The sequence below is a fragment of the Hypanus sabinus genome, chromosome 3 (assembly GCF_030144855.1).
Source record: "Hypanus sabinus isolate sHypSab1 chromosome 3, sHypSab1.hap1, whole genome shotgun sequence".
NCBI lineage: Eukaryota > Metazoa > Chordata > Chondrichthyes > Myliobatiformes > Dasyatidae > Hypanus > Hypanus sabinus.
Genome location: NC_082708.1, coordinates 150,574,728 through 150,591,407, shown reverse-complemented (window position 1 = coordinate 150,591,407; position 16,680 = coordinate 150,574,728). Strand labels below are relative to the sequence as shown.

The 16,680-nt window shown below is 40.7% G+C and overlaps 1 protein-coding gene across 1 annotated transcript in view; it reads right to left on the bottom strand.

Moving 5' to 3' along the window:
- The window catches only part of papss1 (3'-phosphoadenosine 5'-phosphosulfate synthase 1), a 126,922-nt gene that overhangs the window by 31,709 nt on the left and 78,533 nt on the right, over positions 1-16,680 (bottom strand). The window contains exons 7-10 of the mRNA XM_059965377.1: positions 15,593-15,706; positions 10,344-10,455; positions 6,249-6,454; positions 5,000-5,135 (exon numbers count right to left, since the gene is read on the bottom strand). Coding sequence (XP_059821360.1) covers positions 5,000-5,135; positions 6,249-6,454; positions 10,344-10,455; positions 15,593-15,706 — 568 coding nt within the window. The remainder of the gene's footprint in view (positions 1-4,999; positions 5,136-6,248; positions 6,455-10,343; positions 10,456-15,592; positions 15,707-16,680) is intronic.

Here is a 16,680-nt window from a genome sequence, read left to right as displayed (position 1 = left end):
AGACCAGAGGACACAGCCTCAAAATATAGGGGCGTCCTTTTAGAATGGAGATGAGGAGTAATTTCTTTAGCCAGAGGTTAATCTGTGGAATTCACTGCCATAGGCAGCTGTGGAGGCCAAGTCTTTATGTATATTTAAGGCAGTGGCTAGTAAGTTGATTAGTGAAGGCATGGGGAGAAGGCTACAGATTGGGGCTGAGGAAAAATGGATCAGCCATGATGAAATGACAGTGTAGACTCAATGGGCCAAATGGCCTAATTCTGTTCTTACATGTTATGGTCTAGTACACACCTACTGCACTGAGAATGGGTCCAGAGTTAGTGGTAGGCTTCTTGTGACAGATGTGAGAATTTGGGAGATCTCCAGTCACCCTGATAAATACATCTGCACAAAATGCACCAAACTTCAGCTCCTTAGAGACAGTGGGAAGGAACTGGAGCTGCAGCTGGAAGACCTTTGGCTCATAAGGTGATGGATCAGAGCTACAGGGAAGTAGTCACTCCGAAGTTGAAGGAGGCAGGTACCTGTGTGACTGTCAGGATAGGGGAAGGGAATAGGCAGACCTTGCAGAGATCCACTGTGGATGTTCCCCTCAATAATCCCACTTTGGATACTGTTGGGGGTACACCCTACCGGGGGAAGCCTCAACAACATGATCTCTGACACTGACTCTGTCTTTGGTAGTAAGGCAGTGGGGAGGGTTTGAAGAGTGCAGTAGTACCGGGGATTCCACAATTAGAGGAGCAGAAAGCAAATTCTGTGGATGTGAAAGACACTGGGATTGTGTATTGCCTCCCATGTGTCAAGCCAGGGATGACTTGCATCAGGTCCACAGAATTCTAAAGGGGGACGGTGAACAGCCAACACAAGTAGGAGGTCTTGAAGAGAGAATAAAGGGAGTTAGGTTGAAACCTGAAGGGACTGTAGAGGCATTAGTAATTATCTTTCAAGAATCACTAGATTATGGAAAGATTCCAAAGGACTGGAAAATTGCAAATGTCACTCCAAGAAGGGAGGGAGGCAGAAGTTAGCCTAACTTCAGTGGTTGGAAGGATGGTGAAATCTATCATTAAGGGCGACATTTCGGGGTACTTGGAAGCACATGACAAAATAGGCCGAAGTCAGCATGGTTTCCTCAAGGGGAAATCTTGCCTGACAAATCAGTGGGAATTATTTGAGGAAGTAACAGGCAGGATAGACAAAAGAGAGTTATTGGATGTTTATTTGGATTTTGGCCTTTGACAAGGCCATATGTGAGGCTGCTTAACAATACAAGAGCCAGTGGTATTAAAGGAAAGATATCAGCATGGATAGAAGATCGGCTGACTGGCAGGAGGCAAAAAGTCGAAATAAAGAGGGCCTTTTCTGGTTGGCTCCCGGTGAATAGCAGAGTGCTACAGTACTGTTCATTTTTGGAATTGCTCCTTTTCACGTTATATGTCAATGATTTGGAGGACATAATTGATCACTTTGTGGCCAAGTTTGCAGTGAAGGGCAGGTAGTGTTGAGGAAGAAGGGAGTCTGCAGAAGGACTTAGATTGGAGAATGGGCAAAGAAGTGGCAAATGGAATACAGTGTAGGGAAGTAGAGGGTCATGTACTTTGGAAGAAGGAATTAAGGCATGAACTATTTTCTAAATGGGGAGAAAATTCAAAAACCAGAGGTGCAAAGGGACTTGGGAGTTCTCATGCAGGATTCCCTAAAGGTTAATTTGCAGCCTAAGTCGGAAGTAAGGAAGGCAAATGCAATATTAGCATCTATTTCGAGAGGGCGAGAATACAAAAGCAAGGATGTAATGCTGAGGCATTAAGGCATTGGTCAGATTGCATGAAGTACATGTGAGCAGTTTTGTGCACCGTATCTGAGAAAAGATATGCTGTCTTCAGAGACTGTCCAGAGAATGTTCATGAGAATGATCCGAGAAATGAAAGGATTAATTTATGAGGAGCATTTCATGTCTCTGGGCTTGTACTTGCTGGAGTTAGAAGAATGAGGGAAAATGAGAAGCTGAAAGGTCTGAAGGTATATAAGTCACCTGGACCAGATGAACTACACTACAGGGTTCTGAAAGAGATAGCTAGAGATCGTGGAGGCATTAGTAATGATCTTTCAAGAATCAATAGATTCTGGCATGGTTCCGGCGGACTGGATAATTTGAAATGTCACTCCATTCTTCAAGGGAGAGAGGGAAGCAGAAGAAAGGAAATTATAGGCCAGTTAGCCTGACTTCAGTAGTTGGGAAAACGTTGGGAGTCGATTGTGAGGTGTTGGGGTACTTGGATGCATATAATAAAATAGGCCAAAGTCAGCAAGATTTTCTTAAGGGAAAATCTTGCCTATGAAGAAATAAGAAACAGAATAGACAGAAGAGAATCAGTGGATATTGTGTACTTAAATTTCCAAAAGCCCATTGACAAGGTGTTGAACAGGACTGTTTAGCAAGATAAGAGCCCATAGTATTACAGGAAAGATACTAGCATGGATAGAGCATTAGCTGTTTGCCAGGAGGCAAAGAATGGGGAAAAAAGGGAGCCTTTTCTTATTGGTTGCCAATGATTAGTGATGTTCCACAGGGTTTGGTGTTGGGACCTGCAATAGAACTTGTGGGTTCAGGATAGGACTGTATAGTCAAAGATCTCACTGTTAAAGGAGTGGACGTCGTCATCGGATTCCGACAGACAACCGAAGGTGTTGGGACCACTGCTTTTAACATTGTATGCCAATGATTTGGATGATGGAATTGATGGCTTTGTGGGCAAGTTTGTGGATGATATTAAGATGGGCAGAGGGGGCAAATAGTGTCGAAGAAGGAGGGAAGCTGCAGAAGGAATTAGGGGAACGAGCAAAGAAGTGGCAGATGGATTACAGTGTAGGAAAGTAATCTTTCCTTCATCACTTTGGTAGATGAAATAAAAGCGTAATTATTTTCTAAATGGGAAGAAAATTCAAAAATCCAAGATGCAAAAGAACTTAGGGAATTCTGCACAGAAACTCCCAAAGGTTAACTTGCAGTTTGAGTCGGTGATGAGAAATAAATCATTATTAGTATTCATTTCTGGAGGATTTGAATATAAAAGCAAGGATGCAGTGCTATGACTTTATAAAGCACTGGTGAGGCCTCACTTGGAGTTTTGTGAGCACTTTTGGGTTCATTGTCTCAAAAAAGATGTGCTGATATTGGAGAGGGTACAGAGGAAGTTCACGAAAATGAAAGGGGTTAGCTTATGAGGAGAGTGTGTGATTCTGGGGCTGTTCTCACTGGAACTTAAAAGAATGAGAAGAATCTCATTGAAACCTATCAAATATTAAGGCCTAGATTGACTGGATGTGGGCAAGTCTAGGACCAGAGGGCACAACTGCAATATAGAGAATCTTTCATTTAGAACAGAGGTAGAGGAACTTCTTAAGCTACAGGTGGTGAATCTGTGAAATTCATGGCCACAGGCAAATGTGGAGGCCAGATTGTTAGGTGTAATTAAGGAAAAGGTTGAGAGGTTCTTGATTAGTCAGGATGTGAAAGGTTATGGGGAGGAGGTAGGCGAAGGGGGTTGAGTGGGAAATGGATCAGCCATGGCGAAATGGCAGAGCAGACAATGGGCCAAATAACCCAATTCTTCTCCTATGTTTTATGCTTTTATAGCAAGCAACTAACTAAATAAATACTAAACGATACTAAGATGTGGAATAAGTAGTTTGGTAGACAATAATGAATTAAAATGGAAGTTGAATGTTCTGTACTGTTGTAGAGATCAGCTCAGAGCACTTTTATCTTAGAAAGTTGTTTCAGAGCAAAATCAGTGAAAAAAAAAATCAGAAAACTGCAAAAATTATTTCAAATTATTTAAATTTCCTGGTCTCAACCATCCTGCAGTTAAGAAGATGGTTTAGGACACCAAGGGCAATGATTTGTTGAAGATTTGAGGGAATTGGTTGGGTACAGAGTTCTGCTTCTCTCTGCCCTCCCTTTGAGGCTACCCAACTCAAAAACAATTAATTGTCAACCTACATTCTGAGAGTGCTTTAGTTGCCAGTTCCTTATCTCCACTCTGTAATTCAAGGATTGGCTTTGCAGTTCTGACCCCGTTCCTATCGGCTCACACATTCGCCTTTGTGTGCTAAAATTCTGTTTCATTTCACAATCATTGCTGTGCTACACTTACTGGCGACTTCAAGTACAAAATAGCAGTTCAGACTGACTGAGTTATGTTTTGCTTCCACCTTGTGGAGAACTGACTGACTCCACTTGATAATCTGCATGAAAGACACTTTGATATCAGTAGTTATCTTGGTAGAAGAATCAATTTGGGATGAAGCAAACTGGAGTTTTAGGTTTTTTTTAATGTTTATCCTCAAAGCATGAAAAAAGCCTGTTGTTATGGAACTGCTATAATCCTCCTACTGGAGATATGATACTAGAATCTAGAGTAACGTTTAGCATCTTATTTGAACTCAATGGGTCAGGCAACATCTGTGGAGGGAAATGAACAATCAGCACTCTGAGTTCAGACCCCTCTTCTGGACTCAAAAATAAAGGGGATGGACAGTATAGCAGTTGTACGCCAAATGCTAGCAGGTTGAGCCAAGTAGATACAGTAATCCCATGATCTGGCATGGAATTAGAATGGCAAGCCTGAAATGAGATTGCTTTCTCAGAAATCCTAACTTTTAACATCAAAAAGCTAACATAAGGAACTGGCTGTTTCCCAAACTTAATGTTCCTCATGTAACAACCAATAAAAGAAAAAGCTTCTTTGGCATTTGATTGCAAACAACTATACTATACTAACTATACTCCTGAAGAAGGGTTTCGGCCCGAAACGTCATCACTGCCTCCTCCCATTAATGCTGTCTGTCCTGCTGAGTTCTGCCAGCATTTTGTGTTTTTATTTATTTCCAGCATCTGCAGATTCACTCGTGTATACTATAAATATTGACTAGATTCATGAATTTAAACAATCACATGTACGGAAACAGATAGACAAGATAAACTGGTACTCACCAGCATTCATTGCTTTAAATTTTTGCTTTAATTCACGTGGGGTGAGGCGATATTGATCAAGTCCATCATTCCAATAAACACGATCAAGAACTTGCAAATCTCCGCCTACTAACCAATTGCCACTCTGCATTACCATCTGTTGGTTTCATAGGGTAGAGAAACAATAGTTACATTTGAGAAAAACTAACATGAAATTAAAAAATAAGCAGATGAAAATCAAGAATTGCTCATGCTGGAAACTAATAATAACAGACCACCCTGGAAACACACAGATAACAGCTATACACTTGAACAAACCTCTACAGATACACTCCTGAAAGTATCCTGACTGGTTGATTATGGTCTGTTATGGCAATTCAAACGCACAAGAAGCTGTAGAGAGTAGTTCACTTGGTCCAATGAATCACGAGTAGATCCCTCCCCATTGTCAATAGTATCTACAGAAGGTACCGCATCAAAAAGCAATGTCTATCAAAGGTCTCCACTATCCAGGCCATGACATCAACTCATAGCTACCAACAGGTGGGAGGTACAAGTCCCACACCAGCTTCAAGAACAGCTACTTCCTAATCACTATTACCACTTTGATCATTTTGCACTAAAATTGGGTACTTTTGTTTTAAATGAGTTCTCGCTCATGAAAAATATGTACAATTTATGTTCACCAACACTAAAGATACTGCAGAAGCTGGAAACCTTGAGCAACACACCAAATGCTAGAGCAAGTCAAGCAGCATCTACAGAGGGGAATAAGCAGTCAATATTTTGACTCTAGACCTTTCATCATGACAGGACTAATCCTGATAAAGGATCTTGGTGTGAAACATTGATTGCCCATTCCCCACCATAGATGCTGCCTGACCTACTCCAGCATTTTGTGCATAGATTAAGTATAAATTATGTTTTCCTTGAGAATGCTGCTTAGATGTTGCTATATGCCTATGATACTGCTGGAAGCAAGTTTTTTTGATTGTACCTTTGTCTCTCTAATTTATCTCATTACTAATTCTTCTCATTGACTTGGACCATCACTTGCTATAATAAACATCTCACGTCTTTCAAAACACAAATCACTCATTTGCTCTGCCTGTGCCTTATCCAGATTAATCCCTGGCTCTGAGCCATTTTCTATAATAACAATAATAATAATAATAAACCATCAATCTGAAATGTTAACCCTAGACTTATCTCACAGAAAACCTGAATGTCATATGGATTAAAGGGTCTGAAAAAAGGATTCTAACAAAACCTTGATATAAGGGTGCTCTCTGCATGTTGTTCCCCACTGACGTGCACACCGCTCCTCTTTCCTGTGTTCATAGAATTCAGGGTTTCGAAGGATGGCCACTCGACGTCCATCATATACCAATGCAAAGGCAGTACAGCCATCCAATCGCTCTTTATCTTCATCCGATGCTGTCAGGACAATGGGCACTGACAGATTAATGAGGCCCCCTGTCAAACAACAGACGGCAAAAAGGCATGTTAATGGGTACAGACTTGGAAGGTTATTTTCAATTTATACATTATACAGTAATGCTTTCTCCCCCCAGTGCAGTCAATTTAAAATAAACGCCAATACTTAGACTAGCTTGTTCCATTTAAGCCCAATTGACATACCAACCCATCTTAACTTTGCACACTTCTTGACCACTTCACTATCCCCACTATTAATCCTAGAACAAATTAAGCATCTTTTGAGAGTCTTTTGGGAATTGGAATATTATTGTCACATGTACTGAGATACAGCTCAGATCATTAAAATGTATTAAGGCAGAACACAGCAAAACAACAATAATGCAGAATAATACATAACAGATACACAAGTGCAGTGCAGGTAAACTATAAGGTGCAAGAGCATAACGAGATGGGCTTTTGACTTCTGAGCCACACATTTTAATTCCATGTCCCATTCCCATTCTGATATGTCTATCCATGGCCTCCTCTATTGTCAAAATGAATCCAAACTCAGGTTGGAGGAACAACACCTTATATACCAGCCGGGTAGCCTCCAACCTGATGGCATGAACATTGACTTCTCTAACTTCCGTTAATGCCCCTCCTCCCCTTCTTACCCCATCCCTGACATATTTAGTTGTTTGCCTGTTCTCCATCTCCCTCTAGTGCTCCCCCCCCCTTTCTTTCTCCCGAGGCCTCCCGTCCCATGATCCTTTCCATTCTCCAGCTCTGTATCACTTTCGCCAATCACCTTTCCAGCTCTTAGCTTCATCCCACCCCCTCCGGTCTTCTCTTATCATTTCGCATTTCCCCCTACCCCCACTACTTTCAAATCTCTTACTATCTTTCCTTTCGGTTAGTCCTGACGAAGGGTCTCGGCCCGAAACGTCGACAGCGCTTCTCCCTATAGATGCTGCTTGGCCTGCTGTGTTCCACCAGAATTTTGTGTGTGTTGTTTGAATTTCCAGCATCTGCAGACTTCCTCGTGTTTGCTAACAAACTAACCACTAACTAATAGAAGGAAAAGAAAAGAAAAAAAAACATGGGCTGTTTATAGTGTCTAAGACAAAAAATCATCAGTGTCCCCAACTCCGATCCTCTCTACATATATACAATCAGAAACAAGAAAAAAAAATAAGATTGGAACAGGGTAAAATTACATCATGTGAAAATATTGAATGAATAGCCTCCAAGTCTTTTCAAATTTAATAGAAGGGTCATATATGACACTTCTAATTTTTTCCAAATTTAAACATAAAATAGTTTGAGAAAACCAATGAAATGTGGTTGGGGGATTAATTTCTTTCCAATTCAACAAAGTAGATCTTTTGGCCATTAATGTAAGGAATGCAATCATCTGACAAGCAGAGGGAGATGAATGAATTGACTCCATCATTGGTAAACCAAAGATTTTTAAACACTGTACTTCCTACCTTTCCAAATCTACATTCTATGGGTATTTCTGAGAAATTGTTAGAATTAAATCTTTTTCAGAAAGGTGTAATATCAAATGTTTACAATATAATTATGAAAATACGTTCAGAGGCCTTTTATAAGATTAAGAATGATTGGGAAAAAGAACTATCCCTATTGAGAATTGGGATAAAATTCTTCAACTAGTTAATTCATCCTCTATATGTTCAAAACATTCATTGATACAGTTTAAGGTTGTGCACAGGGCTCATATGTCCAAGGATAAATTAGCTCGTTTTTATTCCCACATAAATCCTATATGTGACAGATGTCATTCTAAGATGGCTTCTCTAACTCATATGTTTTGGTCATGTCCGTCCTTGGAAAAATATTGGAAATACATTTTTGATACTATTTCTACGGTATTGAATATTGATTTACAACCTCATCCTATTACAGAATCTCTTAAACAACATACACAAGATGCCGGAAGAATTTAGCGAGTACCATCCATGGAAGGGACTAAACAGTTAACATTGAAGGTTCTTCGCCTGACATCATGACTAGATAACACTAAACAAGGAAAGTACCAACTGGTCAGTAGAGAAGCAGATCAGTCAGTTCATTAACATTCTTCACCCCACTATATAGTCGTCCTGCCATGCTTTGCAGGCAAGAACAGTGCGAGTAGTACCAAATAATTGGGTTCAAAGGAAGAGGGGAGAGCAGGCAATTTTTACTAAAGGGAAATTCCTACTCATGCTTTTCTGGACAATGAACAAAGTGTCTGTTTGTGGAGTGATCAGGAGGTGATGAGGTAGACTTGGATGCCATCAGCTTATATGTGGAAATTGATACTATATATTTTGAGCATCATTACCAAGAGGTAATACTTGGATAAATTATAGCATAAATCAAGTCAGAGTGTTGCCCTTTAGCCCATCTAGTCCAGGCAAACCTGTTTTTATGCCTAATTCCATCTACCTGCATCCAAACCATAGCACTCCCTACCCCTTCCATTCATGTGCCTAACCAAAAATCCCTTGTTGCAAATGAACCTGAACCTCCCATTTCCACTGGCAGCTTATTCCACAACTGAACCATCCTTTGAATAAAGAAGTTCCTATTAATTATTTCACATTTCACCCTAAACTATGACCTTCAATTCTATTCTCACCCAACCTCAGGGGAAAAAGCCTGTATTTCTCCTCTCTATACCGCTACAAGACCTCACCTCTTCCTTCTCCACTCCAGGGAAGGAAACCCTAACCGATTCAACTGTTCTGTATTATTTGGATCATGTCCCAGGAAGTGGTAAAGATGCAATAAGACATTGCTGTTGACTCTCTTGTGATGACTGAATAAATAAAAAAATGGAACCAGGTGAGTGCAATCCCACTCAATTGAATGGAAGGGATAAATTGGAAGAGGTTGCTTCTGTCAACAATGTGAAAGGCTGAGTAAAAGTAGGCTACTATTTCAGCAAAGCATTTATCACATTAGAGCCATTTTTGCCACTGTGTCAGGGTTAAAACAGGTTGGAAGAATTCAACTAGAAAGCTACTGGCACAAGTTTGGAAAGCCAAAAGGGAGGTTGAAGCTGCAATTAGGTACAAGAACAGAGTAACAAACTGCAGATGTTGAAATATGGAGTAACAAACAAGATATTGGAGGAACTCAGTGGATCAGACAGCATCTGTGGAAGGACATGGTCAATCAACTTTTTGATTCAGGATCAGGAGATAAAACAACAATGTTTGACGGGGCAGGGGTGTCCGGCACTGTAGTGAGCTAAGGTGAGGAAGCAGCTGATGAAGCAAGTTGAGCTAATATAGAGGAACTGGGAAAGATACAAAATTAGAGAAAGTATTCAATTCTTGAGCAAATAGCTGCAATAGCTGTCTCTGAGTAAATTAAGGAAGCAGGACAGGACTTCGAAACAAAGGAGAGCAGTTTAAAGAAATTGTTTGCAAAATAGGTAAAAGGAGCTGAAGGTTATCTTTGTTTTTCAAAGTCATCCTAGAAAAGTGTGGAGACTTGTCTGATAAGAGCAAGGGCAACTTGACTTCAGGGTGTATAACCAAATATACAGATACATCAAAAAAAATTGTTTGTCATATTCACTGAACTTTCCATGAACAAGGAGGTGCAAATGGAGCTCATATCAAGGGAAGCTGTTTGAGACAGGGGCACAGTGCAGTGATTTTTATTGAGAAATAGGAGATTAAAGATGGAGGTGTGCATCTTCAAAGGGACATACCGAACCAAATGGGAAAGCCAGCTGAAGTTTTGAAAGTGACTTAAATTTTCATTTATAGCAGTTGATGTTTCATTCAACTCCTACATTAACTTCCCAGGTTTGCTCCCACAATAAGCCTTCAGAACTGCCAAAATGAGAATGCTCAAACTTATATGCAAGAAGATATTCAGTGTTTGCATTGTATTTATGACTTAACTTTCACATAGTTCTTACCATCCAGCAAGCAGCTAAAATGAAGGCACTGCAAGAATTCTCGCTCTCGCATGAAGCCATTGAGAGGGGTGGCCCAACCCTCAGCCAGAACCTGCACCCACTGCATGTCCACCTGGAACAAAAAGTTATATAGTTTTTCTTTTCAAAATCCCAAAATTTGTGTTCAGCAGCTGTAAAAACAAAGCTCTGCAAGTAGCATCTGAATACCCAAGAGATGATTCAAGTATTTTAAAGCCAATGGATTACACTGCAAAGCAACTTTGGTCCATGTTCGGTTCACAAGAAACAATAGTAAGTCAGCAAACCTGCCTCACCACTTAACATGTCCATCTACTCTTGTGCTATTTCTCCCCATATACCTCTACTCCTAGTATTAATCAAATATTCATCCACTTCCACTTTATATACTTCCAATGAGACAGCTTCTACCATCTTCTGGGGCAGAGAATTCCAGAGATTTACCACCCTCTGTGAGAAAACATTTTTTTTACATACCTCAGTTTTAAATTTCCAGTCCCTGATCTTGTGGTTAGTTCTCTTTGGTGAGGCTCTCCCACTAATGAAAACATCCCAACATTTTCTACATCAAGCCCCTTTGAATATGTTTGAATAAATTCATAACTTATTTCTTCTAACTCGAAGGATACAGCTCCAAATCATTTGGTAGTACTACTGCCTCATCTCAGGAAATAACATGGTGAATCTCTTCTTTACTGCCACCAATGTTACAGTATCTTTTTTTTAGTGGACCAAAACTGTGCAGACCTCTTGGCAAGACCTCTCCAACACTCTACAATTGCAACAAAAACTATTTCTAAACCTTAACCACTTTGCAATAATGACCAAAAATGCTATTTGCCTTCCTAACTATTGTTGGTGCTCATCTGTTTGCATCTTGTGATTCACGGGAAAAAAAAACCTATGTCCCTTCATACTGCACTTACTTGGTCTTAGATAGATAATAACCTGCTGTTTGATTTCAAATCAACCAAGGATTCGATTGTGCATTTCAGAAAATAAACTGAGCAATTTATCGAGTATGATTTAGCCTCTCATAAAACCACATTAACTAGATTTAATTATATTCAGATTTCCTAATTGGTTATCTATTTCTTCTTTAATGATTGACTCCAGTATCTTACTAACTTATAATTAGTATCTTATGATTGCTACCTGTGCCACGTGTGAGTGAGGCAAGGAACAGAAGGATTATACAGATGAATACGTGGCTGAGAGGATGGTGCAGGAGGGAGGGCTTTAGGTTTTTAGATAATTGGGCTTTATTCCAGGGAAGGTGGGATCTGTTCTGACGGGACGGTTTACACCTGAACTGGAGCGGTACTAACATTCTTGCAGGAAAATTTGCTAGTGCTTCTTGTGGGGGGGGGGGGGGTTTAAACTAAATTTGCAGGGGCAGGGATCCAGAATGTGAGAGAGGATAGCGAGATGAAGAATAAAGGACAAGTGGGGACTTGAAGAATAAAGGACATGGTTCCGGAATATTAAGTGTGTAGTAGAGAAAGGTGAGGAGGAACAAGTGATAAGGAGGACACAGGTACAGAGGGATGGTCTGATGGAACATGGAGTTAAATGTGCAGAAAGAATAAGTAAATTTAGGAAGAACAAAATTCAAGGGACGTATAGCCCGATGGGAGTTCGAGGAGCTGGGTTAAGCACAATAGGCAGCGATTTAAACAGAGTGAGGAGAAATGGGCTAAAAATTCTATATCTGAATGCACTAAGTGTCAGAAATAAGGCGGATGAGCTTGAAGCTCAGGTGCGAATGGGTAACTATGATGTTGTTGGGATAACGGAGACATTGCTGCAGGGAGATCCGACCTGGGAAATTAATGTACAAGGGTATACGTGCTATCGTAGGGACAGAAATGTGGACAGAGGGGGTGGAGTGGCCCTGTTGGTGAGGAATGAGATTCAGTCCTTTGCAAGGGGTGGGGGGCATAGGATCAGGAGAAGTAGAGTCTGTGTGGATAGAACTGAGGAACAGTAAGGGCAAAAAGACCCTAATGGGTGTTGTCTACAGGCCACCAAACAGTAGCATGGATATTGGATGCAAGTTGAATAGGGAGTTAACATTGGCATGTGGCAAAGGTAATGTCGCAGTAGTTATGGGGAATTTCAACATGCAGGTGAACTGGGAGAATCAGGTTGGTGCTGTACCCCAGGATAGGGAGTTTGTAGAGTGCCTACAGGATGCATTCTTGGAACAGCTTGTACGAGAGCTGACCAGGGACAATGCTATTCTGGATTTAGTGTTGTGTAATGAACAGAATTTGATAAGCGATCTTGAAGTAAAGGAGCCATTAGGAGGTAGTGACCATAATATGATAAGTTTTTACCTGCAACTTGAGAAGGATAAGGGCAGATCGGAGGTGTCAGTGTTGCAGTTGAACAAAGGAGACTAAGGAGCCATGAGGGAGGAGCTGGCCAAAGTTAACTGGACACATATCCTAGCAGAAAAGACAGTGGAACAGCAATGGCAGGTATTCTTGGGAATAATGCACAAGGTGCAAAATCAGTTCATCTCCTGGAGAAGGAAGGATTCAAAGGGGGGGGGGGGGAAGGGGCCACAGTGGTTGACAAAGGAAGTCAGAGATTGCATAGCATTAAAAAAAAAGGAAGTATGACAGAGCTAAGGTGAGTGGGAGGACAGATGATTGGGAAATTTTTAAGGAACAACAGAACTTAACTAAAAAGGCAATAAGGGGAGAAAAAAATGAGATACGAATGCAAGCTAGCCAGGAATATAAAGGAGGGTAGCAAAGCTGCTCTTTTTTTAAGGTATGTGAAAAGAAAGAAGATAATTAAGAACAATGTTGGGCCCTTGAAGAATGAATTGGGTGAAATTGTTATGGGAAACAGAGAAATGGCAGAAGAATTTAATAAGTACTTTAGATCTGTCTTCACTAGGGAAGACACAAGCAATCTCCCAGATGTATGGATGGGCCAAGGACATAGGGTTAACAGAGGAAATGAAACAGATTGACATTAGGAAGGAAACGTTGATGAGTAGACTGATGGGACTGAAGGCTGACAAATCCCCAGGTCCAGATGGTCTGCATCCTAGGGTACTAAAGGAGGTGGCTCTGGAAACTGCGGATGCATTGGTAATCATTTTCCAATGTTCCTTAGATTCAGGATCAGTTCCTGAGGATTGGAGAATGGCTAATGTTATCTCACTTTTTAAGAAAGGAGGGAGGGAGAAAACAGAGAACTATTGTCCTGTCGGCCTAATATCAGTAGTGGGGAAGATGCTAGAGTTCATTATTAAAGATGAAATAGTGGCATACCTAGATAGCAGTGATAGGATTGGGCCGAGCCAGCATAGTTTTACCAAGGGTTAACCATGCTTGACGTTTTGAGTTTGGAGTTTTTCGAGGATGTAACCAGGAAGTTAGACAAGGGAGATCCAGTGGATGTAGTGTACCTTGATTTTCAGAAGGCATTTGATAAGGTCCCAAATAGGAGATTGGTGGGTAAAATCAGAGCTCATGGCATTAGGGGGAAGATATTGACATGGATAGAAAACTAGTTGGCAGATAGAAAGCAAAGGGCAACGGTGAATGGGTGTTTCTCGGAATGGTAGGTGTGACTAGTGGGGTGCCACAGGGCTCGGTATTGGGAGCACAGCTGTTTACGATTTACATCAACGATTTAGATCAAGACATTGAGAATAACATCAGCAAGTTTGCTGATGATATTAAACTGGGTGGCAGTCTGACATGTGATGAGGATGTTAGGAGAATTCAGGGTGACTTGGATAGGCTGGGTGAGTGGGCAGCTACTTGGCAGATGACGTTCAATGTGAATAAGTGTGAGGTTATCCACTTTGGGAGTAAGAACAGGAAGGCAAATTATCATCTGAACGGTGTAGAGTTAGGTAAGGGAGAAATACAAAGAGATCTAGGAGTCCTTGTTCATCAGTCACTGAAGGTGAATGAGCAAGTGCAGCAGGCAGTGAAGAAGGCTAATGAAATGTTGGCCTTTGTTACAAAGGGAATTGAGTACAAGAGCAAAGAAATCCTTTTGCATTTGTACAAGGCCCTGGTGAGACCACACTTTGAGTATTGTGTACAGTTTTGGTCTCCAGGGTTAAGGAAGGACATCCTGGCTGTAGAGGAAGTGCAGTGTAGATTCACAAGGTTAATTCCTGGGATGTCCGGACTGTGTTACGCAGAGAGGTTACAGAGACTGGGCTTGTACACGCTGGAATTAAGGAGATTGAGAGGGGATCGGATTGAAGCATATAAGATTATTAAGGGATTGGACAAGATAGAGGCAGGAAATATGTTCCAGATGCTGGGAGAGTCCAGTACCAGAGGGCATGGTTTAAGAATAAGGGGTAGGTCATTTAGGACAGAGTTAAGGAAAAACTTCTTCTCCCAGAGAGTTGTGGGGGTTTGGAATGCACTGCCTTGGAAGGCAGTGGAGGCCAATTCTCTGGATGCTTTCAAGAAGGAGCTAGGTAGGTATCTTATGGATAGGGGAATCAAGAGAGATGGGGACAAGGCAGGATACGGGTATTGATAGTAGATGATCAGCCATGATCTTAGAATGGCAGTGCAGGCTTGAAGGGCCAAATGGTCTACTTCTGCACCTATTGTCTATTGTCTAATAATAGCTGTTAACCAATAACCTGTAGTTCTCTATCTTTCTCCTTTTTTAACAAGGGTGTCACATCTGTGTGTTTCCATTTTCTGGTATCATCCTCCCACTAAGAGACTGAGTTATCTACGTTGCAGTGATTGTAGAGATAGAACTCTTGTTAGAATACTAAGAAAATTGATACACGATGGTATAACACAAAATGCTGGAGGAATTCAGTGGGTCAGACATCTGTGGATGGTAATGGATAGTCAACGATTCAGGTCAAGAACTTACTTCAGGTCTGGAAGTTAAAAGTAACAGGAAGTTAAAGAAAATGGAATCTGATAAGAGAGTACAGTGGGCCATAGGATAATTGTCAGGAGGTGAGCAGAGGTACCAGAAAGAGGAATTTGAGAGTGATGGACAGATTGCGAAACTAAGGAAGGTACAAGAGTCCGAGTACTGGGACTGATGGGTTAAAAGAAAGTAAAGGGAGGGGGAAAACAGACAAATGTAGTCTATGAATTTGATGGCAAGGTTGGAATTGGTGTGGAGAGCATTCAGACTGGGATAAGCCCATCACCTTACAACAAGAGGGCCACCATCAGTTGAATCTGTAAAAAAGGAAAGGAAAACACATCTACCTTACTGATTTCCAGTGCTGGCAAGATTTCTGCATCAGCTCTAGCGAGATCCAGCTTGTTTTCTGGGACAAATAGTTCCTTTATTTCAGCGTAAGAGTCAACAGGAACAATGTCCTATTGGAAACAATAAACCCAAACAATATCAAGTTAGTCACAACTCTTGATTTCTGGCATAACTCAAGGTTAATTTAGCATTAAAAAAACTAAAGCATTGGCTCTGTAGTGCCATCCTGTGTTCATAAATCAGTAAGTCGTTAGAAAAAAAGAAACCATTGCTTATTAAATCACTGTTACAAATATAAAATTTACAGACTCATGGAGCAAACAATATTTTTTTATAAGGATCTTAGTGAAATAATGCTTCAATTTAGGAGCAAGGTGACTGTACAATGATGACCACAGCCCAAGTCAAAGTCAATCTCAAAAGTAAGGAGAAAAATTGGCATCACATACAACTCGATTTCTTGGAAGTGTAACAGGTTTATGCATGGGAGGGGGGGGAGGAGTTAGGGATGTGGCTAAGGGGGGGGGGGGGGAATTACATCACTCTGACTTGTCTACTTAAAAGTTCATCAAGCCAGCTGTGTACAACAGCAAAAAACATTAAATGCACAATTAACAACTTTTAAAAAGTCACATCTCTAGTTTGTTCCCTCACACTTTCTCAGAGAACATCTTGTTATCCATGGATTGGTATTACAAAGCAAGATGAGAAGATAATTAGTACAAGGTTAGAATTATGTCTTGCTATTGCAGGAGCTACATTGTATAAGCAACAAAGAGCATCTGAAAAATATTCTTCTTATTAAGGGAAGATTCCAATTGCTTAAAGTGATAAAAGTCTGCTAAGAAATCAACAGAAATTATATTTCAGTTGATGGAAACCAAAATAAGTGCAAATTCTGGTAAAGAGAAGTAAAAACAGAAAATGCTCAGTAGGTCAGGCAGCATTTGTAGAAAGATCATCCTTCATTACGATTCACAGAAGAGAAAACAAATCAGTTTTAAATTGCAGAAAGGATGAGAAATAGAGGGACAAGACAAAGAATATCTGACCTTTCATCAAAAATGGGAAAAGCTAAGGATCT